General features: G+C 47.1%; 1 protein-coding gene across 4 annotated transcripts in view; it reads right to left on the bottom strand.

The window, feature by feature from the left end:
* Nucleotides 1–18429, bottom strand: part of LOC132462741 (dual specificity calcium/calmodulin-dependent 3',5'-cyclic nucleotide phosphodiesterase 1C-like) — a 68106-nt gene that overhangs the window by 11919 nt on the left and 37758 nt on the right. For all 4 annotated transcript variants that reach the window (XM_060058458.1, XM_060058459.1, XM_060058457.1 and 1 more), the window contains 8 exons: nucleotides 13257–13370; nucleotides 11278–11460; nucleotides 10388–10454; nucleotides 9937–10053; nucleotides 9083–9223; nucleotides 4531–4631; nucleotides 3570–3698; nucleotides 1600–1701 (listed from right to left, as the gene is read on the bottom strand). In XM_060058458.1, coding sequence (XP_059914441.1) covers nucleotides 1600–1701; nucleotides 3570–3698; nucleotides 4531–4631; nucleotides 9083–9223; nucleotides 9937–10053; nucleotides 10388–10454; nucleotides 11278–11460; nucleotides 13257–13370 — 954 coding nt within the window. The remainder of the gene's footprint in view (nucleotides 1–1599; nucleotides 1702–3569; nucleotides 3699–4530; nucleotides 4632–9082; nucleotides 9224–9936; nucleotides 10054–10387; nucleotides 10455–11277; nucleotides 11461–13256; nucleotides 13371–18429) is intronic.

The following is an 18429-nucleotide window of genomic DNA, read 5'->3' as shown; positions in this document are numbered from 1 at the left end:
ACAGAGTAGAAGTGCTGGATCCGGGATTAGGTTGACGTATGCGTCGGCACGTGCGCACACGCACACACATGCATCCACACTTACACGCACACAGTTTAATCCATATTCACTTGGCTAGGAATCAAAGTGCAATCCCAGCAGCCCTTGAGGAAGATTGACTGACTTAAATGACTTCACCTCGGAGTTCATCCACCGGCAGTGGAGTTTCTGCTCACTCTGCAGCATTTCATATGCAACACATTGTCCATATAAAGCTCCATCAAACCCTTCTTTTAAATCACATTCTGATACGTTGTTTATGTCTCGTATGTTATGTGTGGACCCCAAAGGTGACACTTTTTTTTTTCTGCTCATGGGGAAGAAACGACTTGCAGCTTATGTAAATCAAATCGCTCTCTTCAGAGATTCCTCTACGGACAAGCATGCAAGATGTTTAAACAATACGTTACACTAAAGGTTGACTCGATTTGACTCTTTTTTTTATGGCAATGCTGCTGCCGTTCCACTAGAAAGACACATTCATCTACGATTACTCTGTGACAGTTGATACTTGGATTCATATCCTGCCACTGATTGCCTGCAACAATTCCGTCTCTTACTGCTCGCGTGTAATAATCAGAGTCCGCCTTATGATTGCTTTTTCAAACGATGTGAAGAGAAGATTGGCGATGTGTGTGTGTGTTGAGAGCCTAGCTAGCCTACGACAAACCAGATTTAAGAATAGAGAGGCTATGTCCGTTTTCAAAGGGCAGGCGTCACGACCGGTTCCCCCTTACTCCCCTCGCCGTCGGCTGAGCTGCGTTCAAAGTAAACACGTCAGCAATCATCTTGCTGTCGGTGGCCGTGTGTCCCTCGTAATTATGTTTACGTAGTACTTAACGTGATGCAAACAGAGCTACAAAGTGCCGTCGCTTATTAGCGACATATCATCCACTTCATTATCCCACTTAATACGGGTAAACAAGTCCAGAAAAAAAAGATGCGGTGCCCTCCAATTAGTTGGGTATTAGATCCTATTAGCGAGAAGTACGCTATAGCTGGCTGTCTATCATAAGAGATCTAAGTGAGCTAAAGAGGGACTGTTTGCGGTTCTGCTAAGAGTCATATTTCCCCTGACGGCGGTGTACATTCTTGGTTTCTCACATGTATTTCTACAAAGAAAACACTAATTTGACTCAAAACCAGATGTTGGCACAAATTCACCCCGTTGGGTTGTATTTTATGTGTACAAAGAACTGGTTTTTTTGGATGCACTTACAAGGCAGTGTAATGCACTACCTTTATGGGGAAAATATGCAAAATACAGCACTTCAACACAATCAACCTCCCACCGACTTGCACTTGTCCCGTGCTGTGTGGTGACACAGCGTCCACCGACAGAACTCATTCTGGGGGGACAATGGGTTTGTGTGCCAGTGTGCTTGTCTGTTTCATCAAAAAGGCCAGTCACTAATGCCGACCCGCTGTTTGGTCAATGAGGATTTAATGGGATTCAGGAGCCTGCCGAAGGTCAAGCAGTGTGTGGAGGGAGGTCAAGCAGTGTGTGGAGGGAGGTCAAGCAGTGTGTGGAGGGAACCCCAGCGGCCCTGGGTGACTCACCCCTCCGGCTGCTGCAGGAAGTTCTTCATGGTCTTGACCTGCTGGAAGTGACAGGACATGTCTGTGGCCAGCACCATCTCCACCACCAGCGCCCGCAGCTCTCTGGACACAGGGAGAGCCACACACGTTCTCGAGAGCTCCAGCCACAAGAGCAGTCACAAGTGGTTCACAACCATAACCACAACCCCATATTGAATGCATTAAGGAAACGATTTGACACCCGAGAACCTTACGCGTGTGTGAGTGTGATGTGAAGCCGTTGGTGGAGCTCGGACATGGGACTCATCTGGGTTTGAATGGGGGCTCTAATAGTTTGTTGTTTTTGGAGAGAGTAGAGCATTTATGATGAGGATGATGATGACGACGATCATCATTATTGTTATCATATTTTCGAGTCCTTGATGAAGCACATCGTCGTGACAACGGCTATGCTTGGTAACAGCTTCCCCCCCCCCGTACTTTTATGTTCTCCATCAAGCGTCTGGCACGAGCCACAGGACGCCGTATCCCAGCTGTCTGCGTCAATGTAATATCATCATTATAACCGGGGCGCCCACCAACAAAAAGGCTTTGGTGAGCGTTTGCTGATCCTGATTTTCTATTTACCCCCATGGAGCTCTGTGATTTGTTTTGCCAGATGAGGGATGACTTCACCCTGCGGTTTAACGGGATGAACATGAACTCATTTTGGGGTTTCGTGGAGTCCTGTTTAAAGCGGAGCTACAGCAAAAGTTCAATCAGGACGACTACACACACACGCACACAAACATAAACACACACGCACGCACTTCACAGTCACTTTACAGTCACTTCACAGTCACTTCACAGTCTCAATTCAAACATTCCCACGCTGTCAACGCAGAACACCACTCCCTTTTCTTCCTCGGCTAAATCAGGATTCACTTGCTGTATGATGAGTGAAACAGCGCTCGAGCACAGCGCGCACCCTTCACTTCCTGTCCCGATACGACTGACTCTGATGTTGCTGCAGCCCTCCTCCCTTCCCGTCTCCTCCTAGACCTGAACTCGTCTCGCACAGCAGGAGATCAAGGGTCAGGTGGAGACAAGACTTCACTGGGGATTCCCTCTAGCCACCTCACCACTCCCATCTTCCCACCTCACCCTCTAGCCACCTCACCACACCCATCTTCCCACCTCACCCTCTAGCCACCTCACCACTCCCATCTTCCCACCTCACCCTCTAGCCACCTCACCACTCCCATCTTCTCAGCTCCAGCAGGGGGGAATCTCATCCTGGCTGATTCCCGCCACGAAGAAGAGGCGGTGGGTTCTGATCACGCAAACTAATAATGTCTATGGATGAACTCTGCTTAAACATAGACTAGTCTGTCCTGTTTGGACTAGTCTGTCCTGTTTGGACTGTTTGGTCTAGTCTGTCCTGTTTGGACTATTCTGTCCTGTTTGGTCTAGTCGGTCCGGTTTGGACTAGTCTGTCCTGTTTGGACTAGTCTGTCCTGTTTGGACTAGTCGGTCCAGTTTGGACTAGTCTGTCCTGTTTGGACTAGTCTGTCCTGTTTGGACTGTTTGGTCTAGTCGGTCCGGTTTGGACTAGTCTGTCCTGTTTGGACTGTTTGGTCTCTAGTCGGCCCGGTTTGGAATAGTCTGTCCTGTTTGGTCTAGTCTGTCCTGTTTGGACTAGTCTGTGCTGTTTGGACTAGTCGGTCCGGTTTGGACTAGTCTGTCCTGTTTGGACTCTGCTCCACCTAAGCCCCTGTTGATTGGTCTACCGCACTGCTCTGTCTGCATTAACCTGCTCTCCCAAATAAGACTTTGGGGAAAGTAATCCGAAAAGCTGAACTCTGGCCCTTTCGGTTTCTGACGTCCGGCCCTGCCCCGTCTCCCCCCCCCACTAGAAGTTCTCCGGTAACATAACTGCTGGATCCCACATCAGCATTCAGCCACAGTGATCCACTGTACGAGGCGTGGCACAGTGGGCGTGTCCAGCTCACCTCCAGTCGTCCTTGGACAGGTTATACAGGATGTTCATCTCGTCGTCGTCCTGCAGCAGGCGGTACGCCGCGCTGACGTGGTGGCTCTCCAGCACCGAGCGGTCGTTGTACAGGATGGCCGTGTCCGACCTGGGGGGGGTTTGTCGTCATGGTGACGAGTAAAAAGACAAAAATAAGAAAAAAAATACGATTAAAGGTGTAGTGCCTTGGGCGGTTATGTCGCCATGGTGACAAGTAATAAAAAAATAAGAAAATAACGATTAAAGGTTTTGTGACCTGGGCGGTTTTATCACCATGGTGATGAGTAAAAATAGAAATTGGAAAATAATAATTAAAGGTGTAGTGGGTGTGATTTGAGGGTTAGGAAGAGAGAGTGGACAAGGATGGAAGGTATTGGACCCCAAACACACAATCCCGCCCTGTATTTCTCTGCTGTTCAGATGATTTATTTTTAGGCACGATCCCACACACGCACACTCAATAAGGCCCACGCACACACACACACACACACACAAACAAAGGCGCACATACACACTAATATGCAAACACACACACACACACACACACACACACATACACACACAGGCGTACACTCACACACACACACACACACACACACACACACACACACACACACACACACACACACACACACACACACACACACACACACACACACACACACACACACACACACACATACACAGGCGCACACACACAGCAATATGCACACACAAACACACACACACACTTGCCCCAATCAGTCTTTACACAGACCTCCCAAGCTGGGCTTCCTACAATCGCAACAGCAATCTTGAGCAAACATTCTGACTTATAGTATTGAGGTTCATTGGTATCCCCCATCCCCCACCTTGGACCGACCCGACTCCCCCTTGCTGGACAAATGAACAAATGGATGTGGGGTGACGGTGTATTTATGAAAACGCCTCTGATCCATTACCTGGTCTGGATGTGGAAGTTATTTGTGGTCCCCGTGTGCTCATAGTCGTGCACGGCGGCCGCAAAGATCAGTGCGAAGATCTCCAGCTCAGTCAGCCAGTGCTGGGCAGAGAGAGGGGGGGGAGCGAGAGTATTACCAGGAGCGGATTGAGGAGATCATGGGTTAACAGGGAGAGAGAGAGAGAGAGAGAGAGAGAGAGAGAGAGAGAGAGAGAGAGAGAGAGAGAGAGAGGGAGTTATAGTAGGAGTGAGAGGGAAAGGGAGTGAGAAAGAGGGAGAGGGGAGATAGAGAGGGGGAGAGAGACATAGAGGGAGTGAGAGAAAGGAGAGGGAAAGGAGAGGTAAAAAGGGAGAGAGAAAGAGAGGGAGAGAGAGAAACAGAGAGGGAATTGGAAATCCGTGGGGAAGAACAAATTAGGTAGGAAAGAGACAAGAGAAATAATGAAGAGACGTGAAAAGAATGAAGAGAAGGCGTTTATTGAGGCGGCGAAACAAGGCACTGAAGGGAGTAAAACCGACGCGTACAGGACTTGTCAGCGTCATCAACGATGGAAAACAAATGAGGAGGAGGAGTAGGAGATAAGTTCAGAAAACCAGAACGGGGCAGATCATTGAGAAACACATTAAAGTGTGTCCTGATGAATCCCCCTACCCTCAGGTGAGCACTGAGTTCACTCATGAAAAACAACAATTTGGCAGCTTCTTGAAATTCTGCAGCAGGAGTCACACGCCCTCATGAAGCAAAGAGAGAGAACAGTCACCTGAGCTTCATGGCTCTTCAGCCGGGCACGATACGATGGGCTGCTGCTCTACACTAGATGCTGTGATTCAACAACAAGTGTTGTTTTCGTTGTTGTTGTTGTTGTTGTTGTCCATTTTGTCAAGCAATTCATATCCTCTGTTATAACAAAACTGTGTGCATTAATAATTTGTATATAGGGGAGAATTTATTTATGAGGTGTGCATTATAAATGGATGTGTGTGTGAGTGTGTGTGTGTGTGTGTGTGTGTGTGTGTGTGGGTGTGGGTGTGTGTGTGTGTGTGTGTGTGCATAATACATTTACTTGCGAGCACGTACTAAATATATATATATACTCACACTGACACACACACACACACACGCACAGTCACAGTCACACACACACACACACACACACCCACACACCCACACACACCACATGTTACTCGGCGCCGGCAGCCCAATCAATAGCGGTGACTAATCAGTGGGAGGGGGGTGAGAGGGGAGGGGGGGGTGTTGAGTCATTAATAACCCGGGCAACCAAGATGGCCGATCCATCCCCTCCGTGTGTTTGCTAGCGGGGCCTTGCTTCATCAATGACCTGCTGATTGTTGATTTAATGGAGTGTAAAGGGCCCCGGCGCATGATAGATGCCAGCGCTGCCAGTCTCCCAGGGGCCCGCAAGCGCTGGCTAGTAATGTGGTTTGCTCCTGAAGGCGCGGCCCGGGCACACGCAGTTCGCCCGACGACAGCTGTCGCAGACACCTTATTGAGGTGATTAAATAAGAACACAGAGAGAGCGAGGGGGAGAGGAGGGGGGGAGGGCGGGGGTCCACCACCTCCAGCCAGGCTGTTTGGGGGGATGGAGAGCAGCATTAGCACTAGTTGACGGAGCTAGTGGGGTGTCGAGGGGCCGAATCGATCACCAGGGAATTAAAAATGTAAGGGTGAAAGAATCACTGGCGCCTTGGAGTTATGCACTGGAATAGTTCTGTTGGGGAGGACCGTGGGTGGATGTGTAAGGTTCCTTGTACTGCATGGTGCGGGGGAAGTACTTTACAAATGTGTACACTATGATGGTAAACATAACCACTGCCAAACAAACACACACACATACACACACACACGCATATATATATATATATATATATATTTATTTATATCTATATTCACACATTGCCTTGAGCAAAATGGGGATTAAAGAATTTGCTCGGATGTCACGCTTGTCAAGTCTCTTTGTATTCCTGCAAATAATTAACTATGAATTGTTCAGGAGAAGAATATGATCCATTCTAAAGCGGCATGTCAGGGTAGGCTGTAATTAAACACACATCAAACGCCAGGGATGTTGGATGTGTGAATCAGCCCCGCTGCCTCACATCAACGGTGGTGTCTGGTATTTTTTATACATTTTTTATATATTTTTTGTATACTGACACATGCGTCAGTTCATGTGTGTGTGTGTGTGCATGAACTGACGTTGCTAGTTTGCAACTGGCGCAGAGCGTTCTTTTCCCTCCACCGCCACACGCCTGTAAATTAGGGAATGATCTTGCGCCCCAAGGGGCGGTTCGGCGAAAGGAGGAGGCGTGTTCTGGCGCAAACGTTCCCTGGTGCTATTTTGCAGTTTCAGAAAACAATTGCGCCACAAACCAGGAAATACCTGGTTTAAAGACAGTGGCTCGCTGTTCAGATGCTATTTTAAGGGCGCATGCATAATGTTGCTTGTGCACCTCGCGCATACACTTTGCTTCTCTCATCTACCTAGCCACACATTCTTGATCAATTATTTAGGAAAGAACAGCTGATGCAGCGGTAATAAGTTGTACTTTAAATCAATGCATATGCAAACACCGTACAGCAAACACATATTTTCTTGACACAGACATCGTGTACAACCCCATAACTTTTAGGATTGATGAGTATTTGATCGTGAGAAAATATTGTTTTACCGCGATTGAGTGTGGGCGTGCGTGTGTTTATGTGTAAAATAATTAATGAGAGCTGGCGCGCGTGTGTGCTTCCACCTGTTTAAACACACGCAAACTAAACACGTAACGCATAATACAGTCCATGGCAATGTATATTAACGGGGAGACACATACATATTAGGAACACAAGTTGATAACTATAATGCATACAATACTGGTAAGAAACAATGTTTGTTAATGCATTGCGTATATAATTAAATAGAACCAAAGCATATCATATGTGTGTTAAGCTTTCTTTGCCAAAATTATTTGACGACTCAGTGTTTCTGATGTTTTTGAAGAAAACACTATTCCATGTGTGAATTAGGCCATATTATTTGGCCATAAACTGAGCCATTTGACGTTTGAAATTCATGTGGTTATGCATCTGTCTCATCGGAGACTGCAAACGCGCTGTCAAAATATCAACTTGTCAGATTCAAATGCGCTCATGGCTCTTAAAGGGGATGGGAGCTGGCACTCTCATTGGTTTCTTGCACGTTACGCCCAAACCTCACCTACGGATAATTAGGCTACTTCAGACCAACCCTTTTTTAGATTTGCGACGGGCGCAAGAGTAATTTATGCGCCGGTATAATAGCAACATCGCCATAGAACTGCCCACAGAGCTATTTGTGCTTGGCGCTTCTCACTTGCGTTTCAGACCATTAAAACAGGGCCCTGCGCCTGTGTGTGTGTGTGTGTGTGTGTGTGTGTGTGTGTGTGTGTGTGTGTGTGTGTGTGTGTGTGTGTGTGTGTGTGTGTGTGTGCATGTACTGTATGTATGTGTGTGTGTGTTCGTGGGTGTGTGTGTGTGCATGTACTGTATGTTTACGATAGGGTTTACATGTTTAAATGTGGTCGATAGTGTTTAATTGTGGTCGATAGTGTTTAATTGTGGTCGATAGGGTTTACATGTTTAAATGTGGTCGATAGTGTTTATATATGGTCGATAGGGTTTACATGTGGTCGATAGGGTTTACATGTGGTCCATAGTGTTTAAATGTGGTCCATAGTGTTTAAATGTGGGCGATAGTGTTTAAATGTGGGCGATAGTGTTTAAATGTGGTCGATAGGGTTTACGTGTGGTACATAGTGTTTAAATGTGGGTGATAGTGTTTAAATGTGGGCGATAGTGTTTACATGTGGTCGATAGGGTTTACATGTGGTCCATAGTGTTTAAATATGGTCGATAGTGTTTAAATGTGGTCGATAGTGTTTACATGTGGTCGATATTGTTTAAATGTGATCGACAGTGTTTAAATATGGTCGATAGTGTTTAAATATGTTCTTTTCCCTCACTCTCCACCTCATCCCTAACTCTCCACCTCAAGCTGGTGTGTAGTGAGCGTTCTGGCGCCGATTGGCTGCCGTGCATCACCCAAGTGGGTGCTACATATTGGTGGTGGTTAGTGAGGTCCCCCCTTCACTTTAGGCGTCTTTGAGTGTTATTAATTATTATTATTCTTCATGTTTAACCTCTGTTTTCCTTTTATTCCTAGTCTGTTTTACATAGTTTTGAATGATGACTATATGCTCTGTAAGGTGACCTTGGGTGTCTTGAAAGGCGCCTCTAAATTAAATGTATTATTATTATTATTATTATGTAACTCTTTGTGTTCATGTTCTGTCTGTGCGTGTGTGTGCATGTACTGTATGTATCTGTGTGTGGCCATGTTCAGTGTGTGTGTATGTGTGTGCATGTACTGTATGTGTGCGTGTGTCTGTGCATGTACTGTATGTGTATGCATGTGTATATGTACCTGTGTCTGCATGTTTGTGCATGCACCGTGTGTGTGGGGAGGGGGGCATGTGTGTGAACGGGGGAGGGGCGGCTGGCTCACCACCATGCCCGTCTTGAGCAGCAGGTAGTGCACGGTCTGTGTGACGTCCGCAGCGTGCATCAGGTTGTGGTAGGGGTTCTTGTGTTTGCTGTAGCCCACCTCCAAGGCCTCCACGAAGGACACCACCGCTGAGATGGGGATCTGCAAGCAACAGGACGAATCGGAATCACTCAAGGTCAAAGAGGCTTCACAATGGAATCTCAATTTCGATTAGTCCGCCAAGGGTGGGATAGTCCTGGGTTATGTGAATGTGGAGGACCGTTTGCATCGGGGGGAGGAATTTCCTATTGCCATTATAGCCTGCGTACAATAGTGGTTTTGAGTTAATATCCATATTAGAGTTCATGCCGAATTCATATCCTTATGAATATCAAAACCACTGAATAGTGTCAAGCTCTCGTCTAATCAGAGCTCGCGGTGAGCCACGAACTTCTACACATCCCCCCATCTCCGCAGCCGAGTTGGTTCAAAGATAACAAACGTTTTATATCCTCTACTTTTTTTTGTTCAAAGTTCTCAGATGTTTCCACTCCCGAGTGGAGCGGCGTCGGTCGTAAAACGTTCCCGAGAAATGCTTGACGAAAACAGAGAGCGTTCACGATCATGATGAAGGCCAGACGTAACCCCTCTCCACGACGCAGACCAAAAGCCGAATGTAAATCTGCCTGAAAGCAGACACTAAAACCTGCCACGGACGGGACCGGACACAAAGCAGCTGTGGGAACAGATAAGAAAGTTGCAGTGAAGTGAAACCGGAGGGCCTCAGGCTGACCTACGCTGCCTTGTTTCACTGAGTCAGAGGGGCGTTGAGGGAGGAGAGCGGCGTGCAGCGAGATCGTTCCCCCCGCCCGTACCTTGAAACGGCTGATGAGGTCGTATCGGGTGAGCAGCTCGTAGAAGATGAACTTGAGGGCGTGGTCGCTGCTCGCCTCGTTCAGGGCAAACACGTCAAACGACCATTTGTCCACGTTCTGGGGAGGTAGCACAGACAAAATGAATTGGGAGGGAGGGGGGGGGGAAGGTTTTATACTTGTTGGTAGAAGGCTTGTGTTTTAATTCTACCTGGTCTTACTCCTATAATGAATGTGTTTGTGTGAAATAAATGAAATAGAGATGAAACAAGAAACGGAGAAAGATAAATGGCTGAAATGAAGAAATAAAGAAAGACGAGAAGGGTGTGTGTTCACATTTGCCTATGTGAGTGTGCACATACGCATATGTGTGTATGTATGCAACTGTGTGTGTGTGTGTGTGTGTGTGTGTGTGTGTGTGTGTGTGTTGGTGCGTAGACCTTACTGCTAATACCTTAAGCACAGATATTACAGATGTAGGGTAGCTGAGTCCAACCATGTTGGAAGTGCGTCTGTACATCCTGTTTGGATAAGACAAAAATAAAGAAAATGGATTGAGCATCCGTCAAATACAAATCCGATCCTTAATGGAGACAAACATAAGCTGCTTTAAAATGGTCCATGATCTGCTGATGACTTCTCAGAACCCATTCGTTCGGGTCATGGGACTGCTGCGTGGTTTGTGCTTCAACAACATTCAGCAACATTAAACATCATAGTAAGTAATGCAGTAATACATTCAATGTTGTTTTGTGGTAAAAAAAGTCAAACTACACCAAAAGCTTGGTGTATGGTTCTTCATGCTTGCAAAGGCTACAATGGTGCATGCTGGGTAATTCTGAATAGTAAAGGCAACTGAGCAGTAACAGTAAATAGCTAATCATATCTAAATTCCACTTCAAAACCCTCATAATGTTGAAGTGAAAGTATTGTTTGGACTGGCTCTGCTGTGGCAATCCTGTGGTTGGCAGAGAAAATACGGTCCAGGTGTAAGCCCCACAAGGTATGAATTAATGAAGTGTGTATGCTTGCCCACCCCTGTATGTGTGTACGTCCACAAATCCTGCGTGTGTCTGTATTTGTGTGTTCCAATGTCCACACACCACAACTGTGTGTGTGTGTGTGTGTGTGTGTGTGTGTGTGTGTGTGTGTGCGTGCGCGTGTGTCCACCGGCACCCGCGCGCCAAAACAACAACAACCGTGCGCGCCACTTCACAAGCCAATTCATCTGGCTGACATTTGAAGTGCCCTGGCCCCGCCCCTCCTCCACCCCTCCCCCCGCCCCCCTCCAGGTCTGGCTGGAGGGGGGCGGGGGGAGGGATCACGCCCCGCCGGCACCCCCACCTCTCCACGAAGATGCCGGCCTGCACAGCGTGCACGATGCTGCGGAAGCGTGGCTTCTCCTCGGTGCGCCGCAGCATCAGCCCCATCTGGCGCGTGAAGGTGGAGGCCAGCCAGTCACGCACCTCCGACGGCACCGACTCTGACTGGATGTCACTGAGCTCATCCTCAGTGTCCACCAGGCGCCTGGAGGACAGGAGAGAGAGGGAGGGGAGGGAGGGAGGGGAGGGGAGGGAGTGAGGAGGGAGGGAGGGGGGAAGGAGGGGAGGGAGGGAGGGAGGGAGGGAGGGAGGGGAGAGAGGGAGGGGGGAAGGGAGGGGATGGAGGGAGGGAGGGAGGGAGGGAGGGAGGAAGGAGGGAGGGAGGAGGGGGGAAGGAGGGGAGGGAGGGAGGGAGGGAGGGAGGGAGGGAGGGAGGGAGGGAGGGAGGGAGGGGAGAGAGGGAGGGGGGAAGGGAGGGGATGGAGGGAGGGAGGGAGGGAGGATGGAGGGAGGAAGGGAGGGAGGAGAGGGAAGAGGGAGGGAGGAGCGAGGGAGGGAGGGAAGAGGGAGGGAGGGAGGGAAGAGGGAGGGAGAGAGGGGAGGGAGGAGGGAAGGAAGGAGGGGAGGGAGGAGGGAAGGAGAGGAGGGGAGAGAGGAGGGAGGGAGGGGAGGGAGGGAGATGGGAGGGGATGGAGGGAGGGAGGGTGAAAGGGAGGGGAGGGGAGAGAGGGAGGGAGGGAAAAAGGGAGGGGAGGGAGGGAGGTAGGAGGGAGGGGGGATGGAGGGTGGGTAGAAGAAAGGGAAGGGATGAAGGGAGGGAGAAAGGCAGAGGAGGGGAGGGAGGGGATGGAGGGAGGGAGGCAGAAAGGGAGGGGATGAGAAAGGGAGGGGAGAGAGGGAAGGATGGAGGGAGGGGGGAGGGAGGTAGGTAGGGAGGGAGGTAGGGAGGGAGGGGAGAGAGGGAGGAGATGGAGGGAGGGGAGGGGAGAGAGGGAGGGAGGGAGGGAGAATGGGAGGGGAGGGAGGTAGGTAGGAAGGGGATGGAGAGAGGGAGGGATGGGGGAGAGGGAGGGGATGGAGGGAGGGAGGGATGGGGGAGAGGGAGGGGATGGAGGGAGGGGAGAGAGGGAGAGAGGGAGGGAGGGAGGGGATGGAGGTAGGGAGGGAGGGGATGGAGGAAGGGGAGGGGAGAGAGGGAGGGAGGGGGGAGGGAAAGGAGGGGAGGAGAGGGAGGGGAGGGGGGAGGGGATGGAGGGTGGGAGGGGAGGCATGATGAAAGGAAAGGGATAGAGGGATGGGAAGGGAAGGGAGGGAGACAGGAGGGAATAAGAGGGCGGTAGGATGGAAGAGAGAAATAAAGAAATAAATCAATCCTAAATTAATTGTCATATATGTCACAAATGCAGGCTTCAAAGCTCATTGGGACTTGCGACAGGAATTCAACACATCACAAGCCGTTCAAAGCACCACTACTGTGTCTACGGCTCAGTTATAAAGACGCGACGGCATTATTATCACAATAGTCTATACCGAGGCACGGACATGTCCAGGGCCTGACAGTTCACTCCTTATCCTGCTGTTGTCATGGCGCTGCGAGCCGATCATAATCTGCGGTCTGCGCAGATGATTACGTCTTGCATAATTCCATAAGCCAGATCATACAGTATCTGTCAGGGCTGGGGAGCCTGGCCACAGGCACACGGAGCAAAAAGAGTCCCACCTAGGTTTACATTAAAACAGCAGGATCAAATCGGTTTGAGAAAAATCAAACAGTGACGTCATCACGTGACCTCCGTGGAGCGGCTCGGACCGTTTCTAGATGAAAGGTTATCAGATCTCCTATAAGCGGCACGGCGTTATCAGCGTTGTGCAGCTACGTCTCTCTGCAAGGGACAGAATTGCATTTTTAAAGAGCCGGGGAGTTGTAAAGGAGACGGTCGGTATCTCTGAGCTTGTGATTGGTTGAAGTCCTGATCTGTGTGTGCGGCTCCTCTGGTGTACCTGGTCTCCTCGACGTACACCGATTCCAGCACGGTGGCCGCGTACTCAAGGTTCTTCTTCAGGTCCACCAGAGACGCCTCCCCCCTCTCCAGCTGTTTCACCAGACATCTTAACCTGGAGAGAAACACAAAACACACACGGGTCACTTCACGGCCGCTTCAACGGTGTCGTTTCCCCCCGCGGGTGAAAGGGTTGAGGTATGAGAGAGTTTGGGCCTTTTTTTTTTTCTATGTTTTGATTGTTTGTTCACTCAGTTCCCAGAATTTAATGATGACTCACATTTGTGTGTTTTCTTTGTTGACTAGGATTGAATGTTAATGTGTTATAGAGGCATCTTTGTCACCAGATCAATCCAGATGCTCTAAAATTATTCTTCAAGAAACTTTTAAACCACACATTTATATTCCTCAAGTTTCCAGCCGAGCTGAAAAACGATTACCAAAATTAGTATGTCAATAGCAAGTGAAATACCATTTACTGCCTTGGAAGTCAAGTGCTTTTCTTCAGTGTATTGGCTCCTTTTAAGGCTAGACTAGTGTTTACTTATTGCTGAAGCATTACGCAAGAAGAATGTTGTTTTCTTTTACTGCTGCTAAAGGTATTATAACAATTTTTTTAATGAGATGGTGAGGCGGAGGAAACAAACAATCGACTGAACTAGAGAAGTACCATCCTCATACCCAGTTTTCATTGTTTGGTACTCTGCAATGCTCATTTTACCCATAGGTCACGAGATAGCCCTGTGAACTACCGGTCACACTAGCGGTCATACTTAGCGGTATTAGCATTACGCAACGGCGGATGGGCCCTGAATGTACGAATTGATCATAAAAATAAACTCACAAGCATTATGTTGCTCCGAAACCATTCTCTTTAATGACATTAATAAATGAAATCTCTCGGTGGAATGTTAGTGACACGACTTAACGGGTGACATCAGTGACGGTAAAACCCCAGACTGCCTCCCTTCCTGTCCTCTCGTTCTCCGGCCGCTGCCAAGGATCGCAATCACTTCCCAAGCCGTGCCAAAAAAAAGATAGCAGCGGTTAAATCAAACGTATGGTCCCGAAGAGGAAATGGCTGAGCAGAATAGAAAAAACAATGAAATAATAAAAACCACCCAAAAGAAAAGTAACGACAACAATAACCCCAGCGGTGGCGTCAGAAGGCGATATGAGCCAGGCACGTGATGCGGCTGACGGATGGACTAATGATGGTGATTAACAGCAGCTGTGTACCAGTGAGCTCTCCAGCTAACCTGCTCCAAACAAACCAAACAGTGCTGATTTCTTAGGACAAAGCTCCCCATCAGGGCACGATTCAACCATAAAATGGCGACTTTCGATTCTATAATTGGCCGCTTGTTTTGCTTTTTTTTTTATGGACTGTAACAATACCGCATGGACGCGGTGCTTCCTGTGGCTAGCCAGCTTTTGTTTGTCGAACAATGGAATAAGATTGGATGGCCAGTTAAAATGAAACGTAATGCAGTTGTTGTTTTTCAGCATCAAGGTTTGCTCAACACAACAAGGTTTTTAAACACTATATGAAGCACAACCATTCCCCTTTTTCAAGTCCCGATACTTTCCCCAGCAAAATAAAATGGATGCAAGTTTAAGTTGTCAACATTCATGTCAGCCCCAAGAAGATCATTGAACCTGCTTTTATCCCCACACAAAGTGAAAAGCTGGGTTACAGTTTTTCTCAGTCGCTTTGGTACATTTCTCAGATCAGAATTGAAATTTGCAAAGCAGTAAGTGCATTTCTCAAAACAATGCGTTCAAATAGCAAAACACCATGGATTACCTGCAAAAGCCAGTCTCTTGTTCAAAATCCTTAGTTCTTCTCTCAAAAGTAAATATCTGTTTCAATGAACATGTCAGTGCCATCAGAATGACAAGTCCTTGTGTCATTGTCTACGGATAAGACATTCAAATTGCTTAGTCATGTTGCCAATATAACAGTGTACTCTGGAGGGGTGTTCTGATGTAAACTATGGCTAAAGTTTTGAAGACAATTATTGTAAATTGTAAGTTACACCTTAGTGTATGTGGGAGATTGATTGCAAGAGAGCTTTGACTTAATTTTTTGACAGGCCATGTCATTGCTAGAAATGTGAACATAGGAAAATCTCCTTAGGGTAAACTGTACATGCATTGCTGTAGGAATTACAGTGCAGTCATCCTACAACTCCTGAAGGATGCAGTTCCTGTCTGTTGGGCCACAAATTCTCAGACAATGTAACATTGTGTTGTGCTCCAGCTATATATATACTTGCCAGTTCATGGTTCAGGAGATGCACCTTTGAGCTATTCCAGTACTGGTTGATCGTTGGTTGATCTAACACTCCACACATTTCCCTTCTTTAGAGGAAGTCAAGATTAACCTGGTAGCAATTGACCAATTCTGGACATATTTATAAAAAAAGAACAAAAAAAATAGTCTAATGCCAGTGTATAGAAATGTATAGAAAATATGCTTGACACATTATGACAACTTGTTCAACCATTTTGCATGTAAAGACTTATGCAATGAACTAATACCTAAATGTTGTATGACTATTCCATAGAGACCATTACAATACATTTTGATCAACATGACATAAGCAATTGATAATGTAGGAAAGAGCAGAGAATTGCACATAATCATGTGCATGGATGTACCAAAGCATTTGCAACGTGTTCAAGTAAATGAGAAACTGTTTTTTTCATGTGCACAAGTGACACACTGATGTGAAGATTGAACAGGTAGTTTTGAGAATTTCAATTCTGATCTGAGAAATGAACCAAAGCAACTGAGAAAAACTGTAATATCCAGCTGCCCTCGCAAACGGACATTCAGACAACGGACTGAGTGAAACATCCTTATCATGAAGCCAGGGTGTAATCTGTCTAACGTATGACGGATCCCCTCACAATATGAATGCAACCATAATTTAAAGAAGAAAGGGTAAAAGAACAAAGAAGTATAATCCAGCCTTTAATGATGTCAATACAATATTCTCTTAGTGTAATATATAACCATCAGTGCACCATTGATAAATGTATTAAATACATGTTTTTGTATAATTGTATCACCGCCAATGCCTTTATAAGAGGATCAGAGAGGATTGCTTGACTTTGGATTTATTCCAGCTGAGAGATATTTTTATGAATGTTCAAAAAAGAGGTTTATTGCTTTTTTCAAAGGCGGCTGCATTAGATCTAGACAAGTGCAAGAGTCCAGAAAATTGAAAGCTCTTCATTTCGGTGCACCGAATTATAATGAGTTGATATCTATGCAACTGATGCCTGGTTACTAAAGTTTTGTTGAAACATTTCAAGTTTCCTGCCAAAGATTGTTCTCCAAAACGTAATGAATTCATATCTATGCAACTGATTCCTTGTTACCAAATTGTTTTGTTGAAAAAGTTCACCTAAGTTGTAAAGTGGCTTCCTATTTAGCGGATACAGAGGTCGAGGCAAGCACAGACAGGCCCAGAAACACAAAGTGATGTGTTGTTGACTGAGTGATGTTTATTTGATGTGGTCTGATTGGTTCAGTCTGGTGAATGGAGACAGGGAGATAGCAACTAAATGAGTACACACTCCCTTTCAATTATACAGCCTTAGCCGGATTTAGTGGTATCCATCATAACGAATTTGGCAGAGACGGAACATAATATTCATTCATATTCAAGTACTTTTAATTAGTTTATAATCCCATGAAAATAAGGATCGTCGTGTTTTGTCATCTAAGATTCAGAGTTTTATATCTCCATTTTATTTCTACAGTTGCCAAGAACGGGCGTACCTCTTTTCAAAAGTTTTTATAATTTATTCGCCTTCTTAGTTGTATTCAAATGAGTGCAATCACCTATAACTGATGAGGAGTTAAAAAAATAAATAAATATACATAGATATTTTTTTCCAAATGGCAGTGGCCTTTCATTGGACGAATAGCATTGCTCGCCATGGCAACCAACTACTCCCTCCCTCCCCCGATGACCACCCTCGCCCAGTTCAACATGTACAGCTCCATTATCCAGACAGTGGACATCTTCCGTTTTAGTGGGCTCCGGTCTGTGTGCTACAATCGGTGTATCAGACGTGTTGGTACCAACACAGCTAATCGCGGGCCGCATCGGGATCCTGTGGGGAAACGTGTTGTGATGAAACTCCACGACCGAACCACTACCTTTCACAAGCTATACCTCCCAATCCACATCTGTGTTTAAAAGACATGGTGGGGCACGCTGAAACCAATGTTCAGCTCCATAGAGACAGGTATAGGACACAGAGACACTAAGGATTAACGCCGCTGATATGAAAATAGACGCAGTTGTCTATTTTCTACTTGTCCGGAGGGGTTAACGTGGCAACAGGATGGATAACACCACATACGCGATACACACAACAAAAAATAAAAGGCAGAATAAGCGACATCCTTGCCACCTGAATCCAGCCACGACTACAAATGCATTGTTTCCCCATCGACCTCCAATCAGATAAACTTTAGTTTCTAGTAAGCATTTGGCTGTGCAAAGGCATGCCAGCGGTGCATGTGCTTGCATGCATGCATGTTTCCCTGCCGCCTCCTGTTCCAAAGGCATCTGGCCCTCACATGCCGTACAATCAACGGCCCGGGGTCAATGAGATTAGCGAGCTCCCGGGCAACGTGGCGCAGGTCGTCCGCTGATAGTGGGGATACGGCCTGCTGCCGCGCCGTGACTCAGATAAGCCCCGTGCCATGCAGAGCAGCCAGGCAGCTGGGGCTCTGGTTTGCGACTTTATAGGGAGAAGTCGATTTAATGTTTTTTTCTCAAAGTAAAGATGCATTTATGGGCATGCATCAGAGGGAACGCAAGACGTCAAGCCAGTTGCTATTTGCTGCAGCCTCTCCATCTCTGAGTGGTTTTTGTTATCGATCGCAGCCGACGTGAGCTCTAAATTATGTCCTCAGGTGGCGGTAGGGAGGGGGGGGGGGAATGCTCGGTTTTTTATTCAACGCAATGATTTTGGTCGCATCCTTTTTAAGTCTGAATAACAACCGTTGAATGAGATGAAACGTATCTGTATATTAAGTTCAACACGATTTATGAGATTGTTCGTTCATCAAGTAAAGCATGCTGGGCTGGTGAGTAAACAGGCTGGGAAAGGTGGATGGGTCGATGAGTGTAAAATACTGCATGCCG

The sequence above is a fragment of the Gadus macrocephalus genome, chromosome 8, assembly GCF_031168955.1.
Source record: "Gadus macrocephalus chromosome 8, ASM3116895v1".
NCBI classification, from domain to species: Eukaryota; Metazoa; Chordata; class Actinopteri; order Gadiformes; family Gadidae; genus Gadus; species Gadus macrocephalus.
This window is presented reverse-complemented; position numbering and strand designations above follow the sequence as displayed.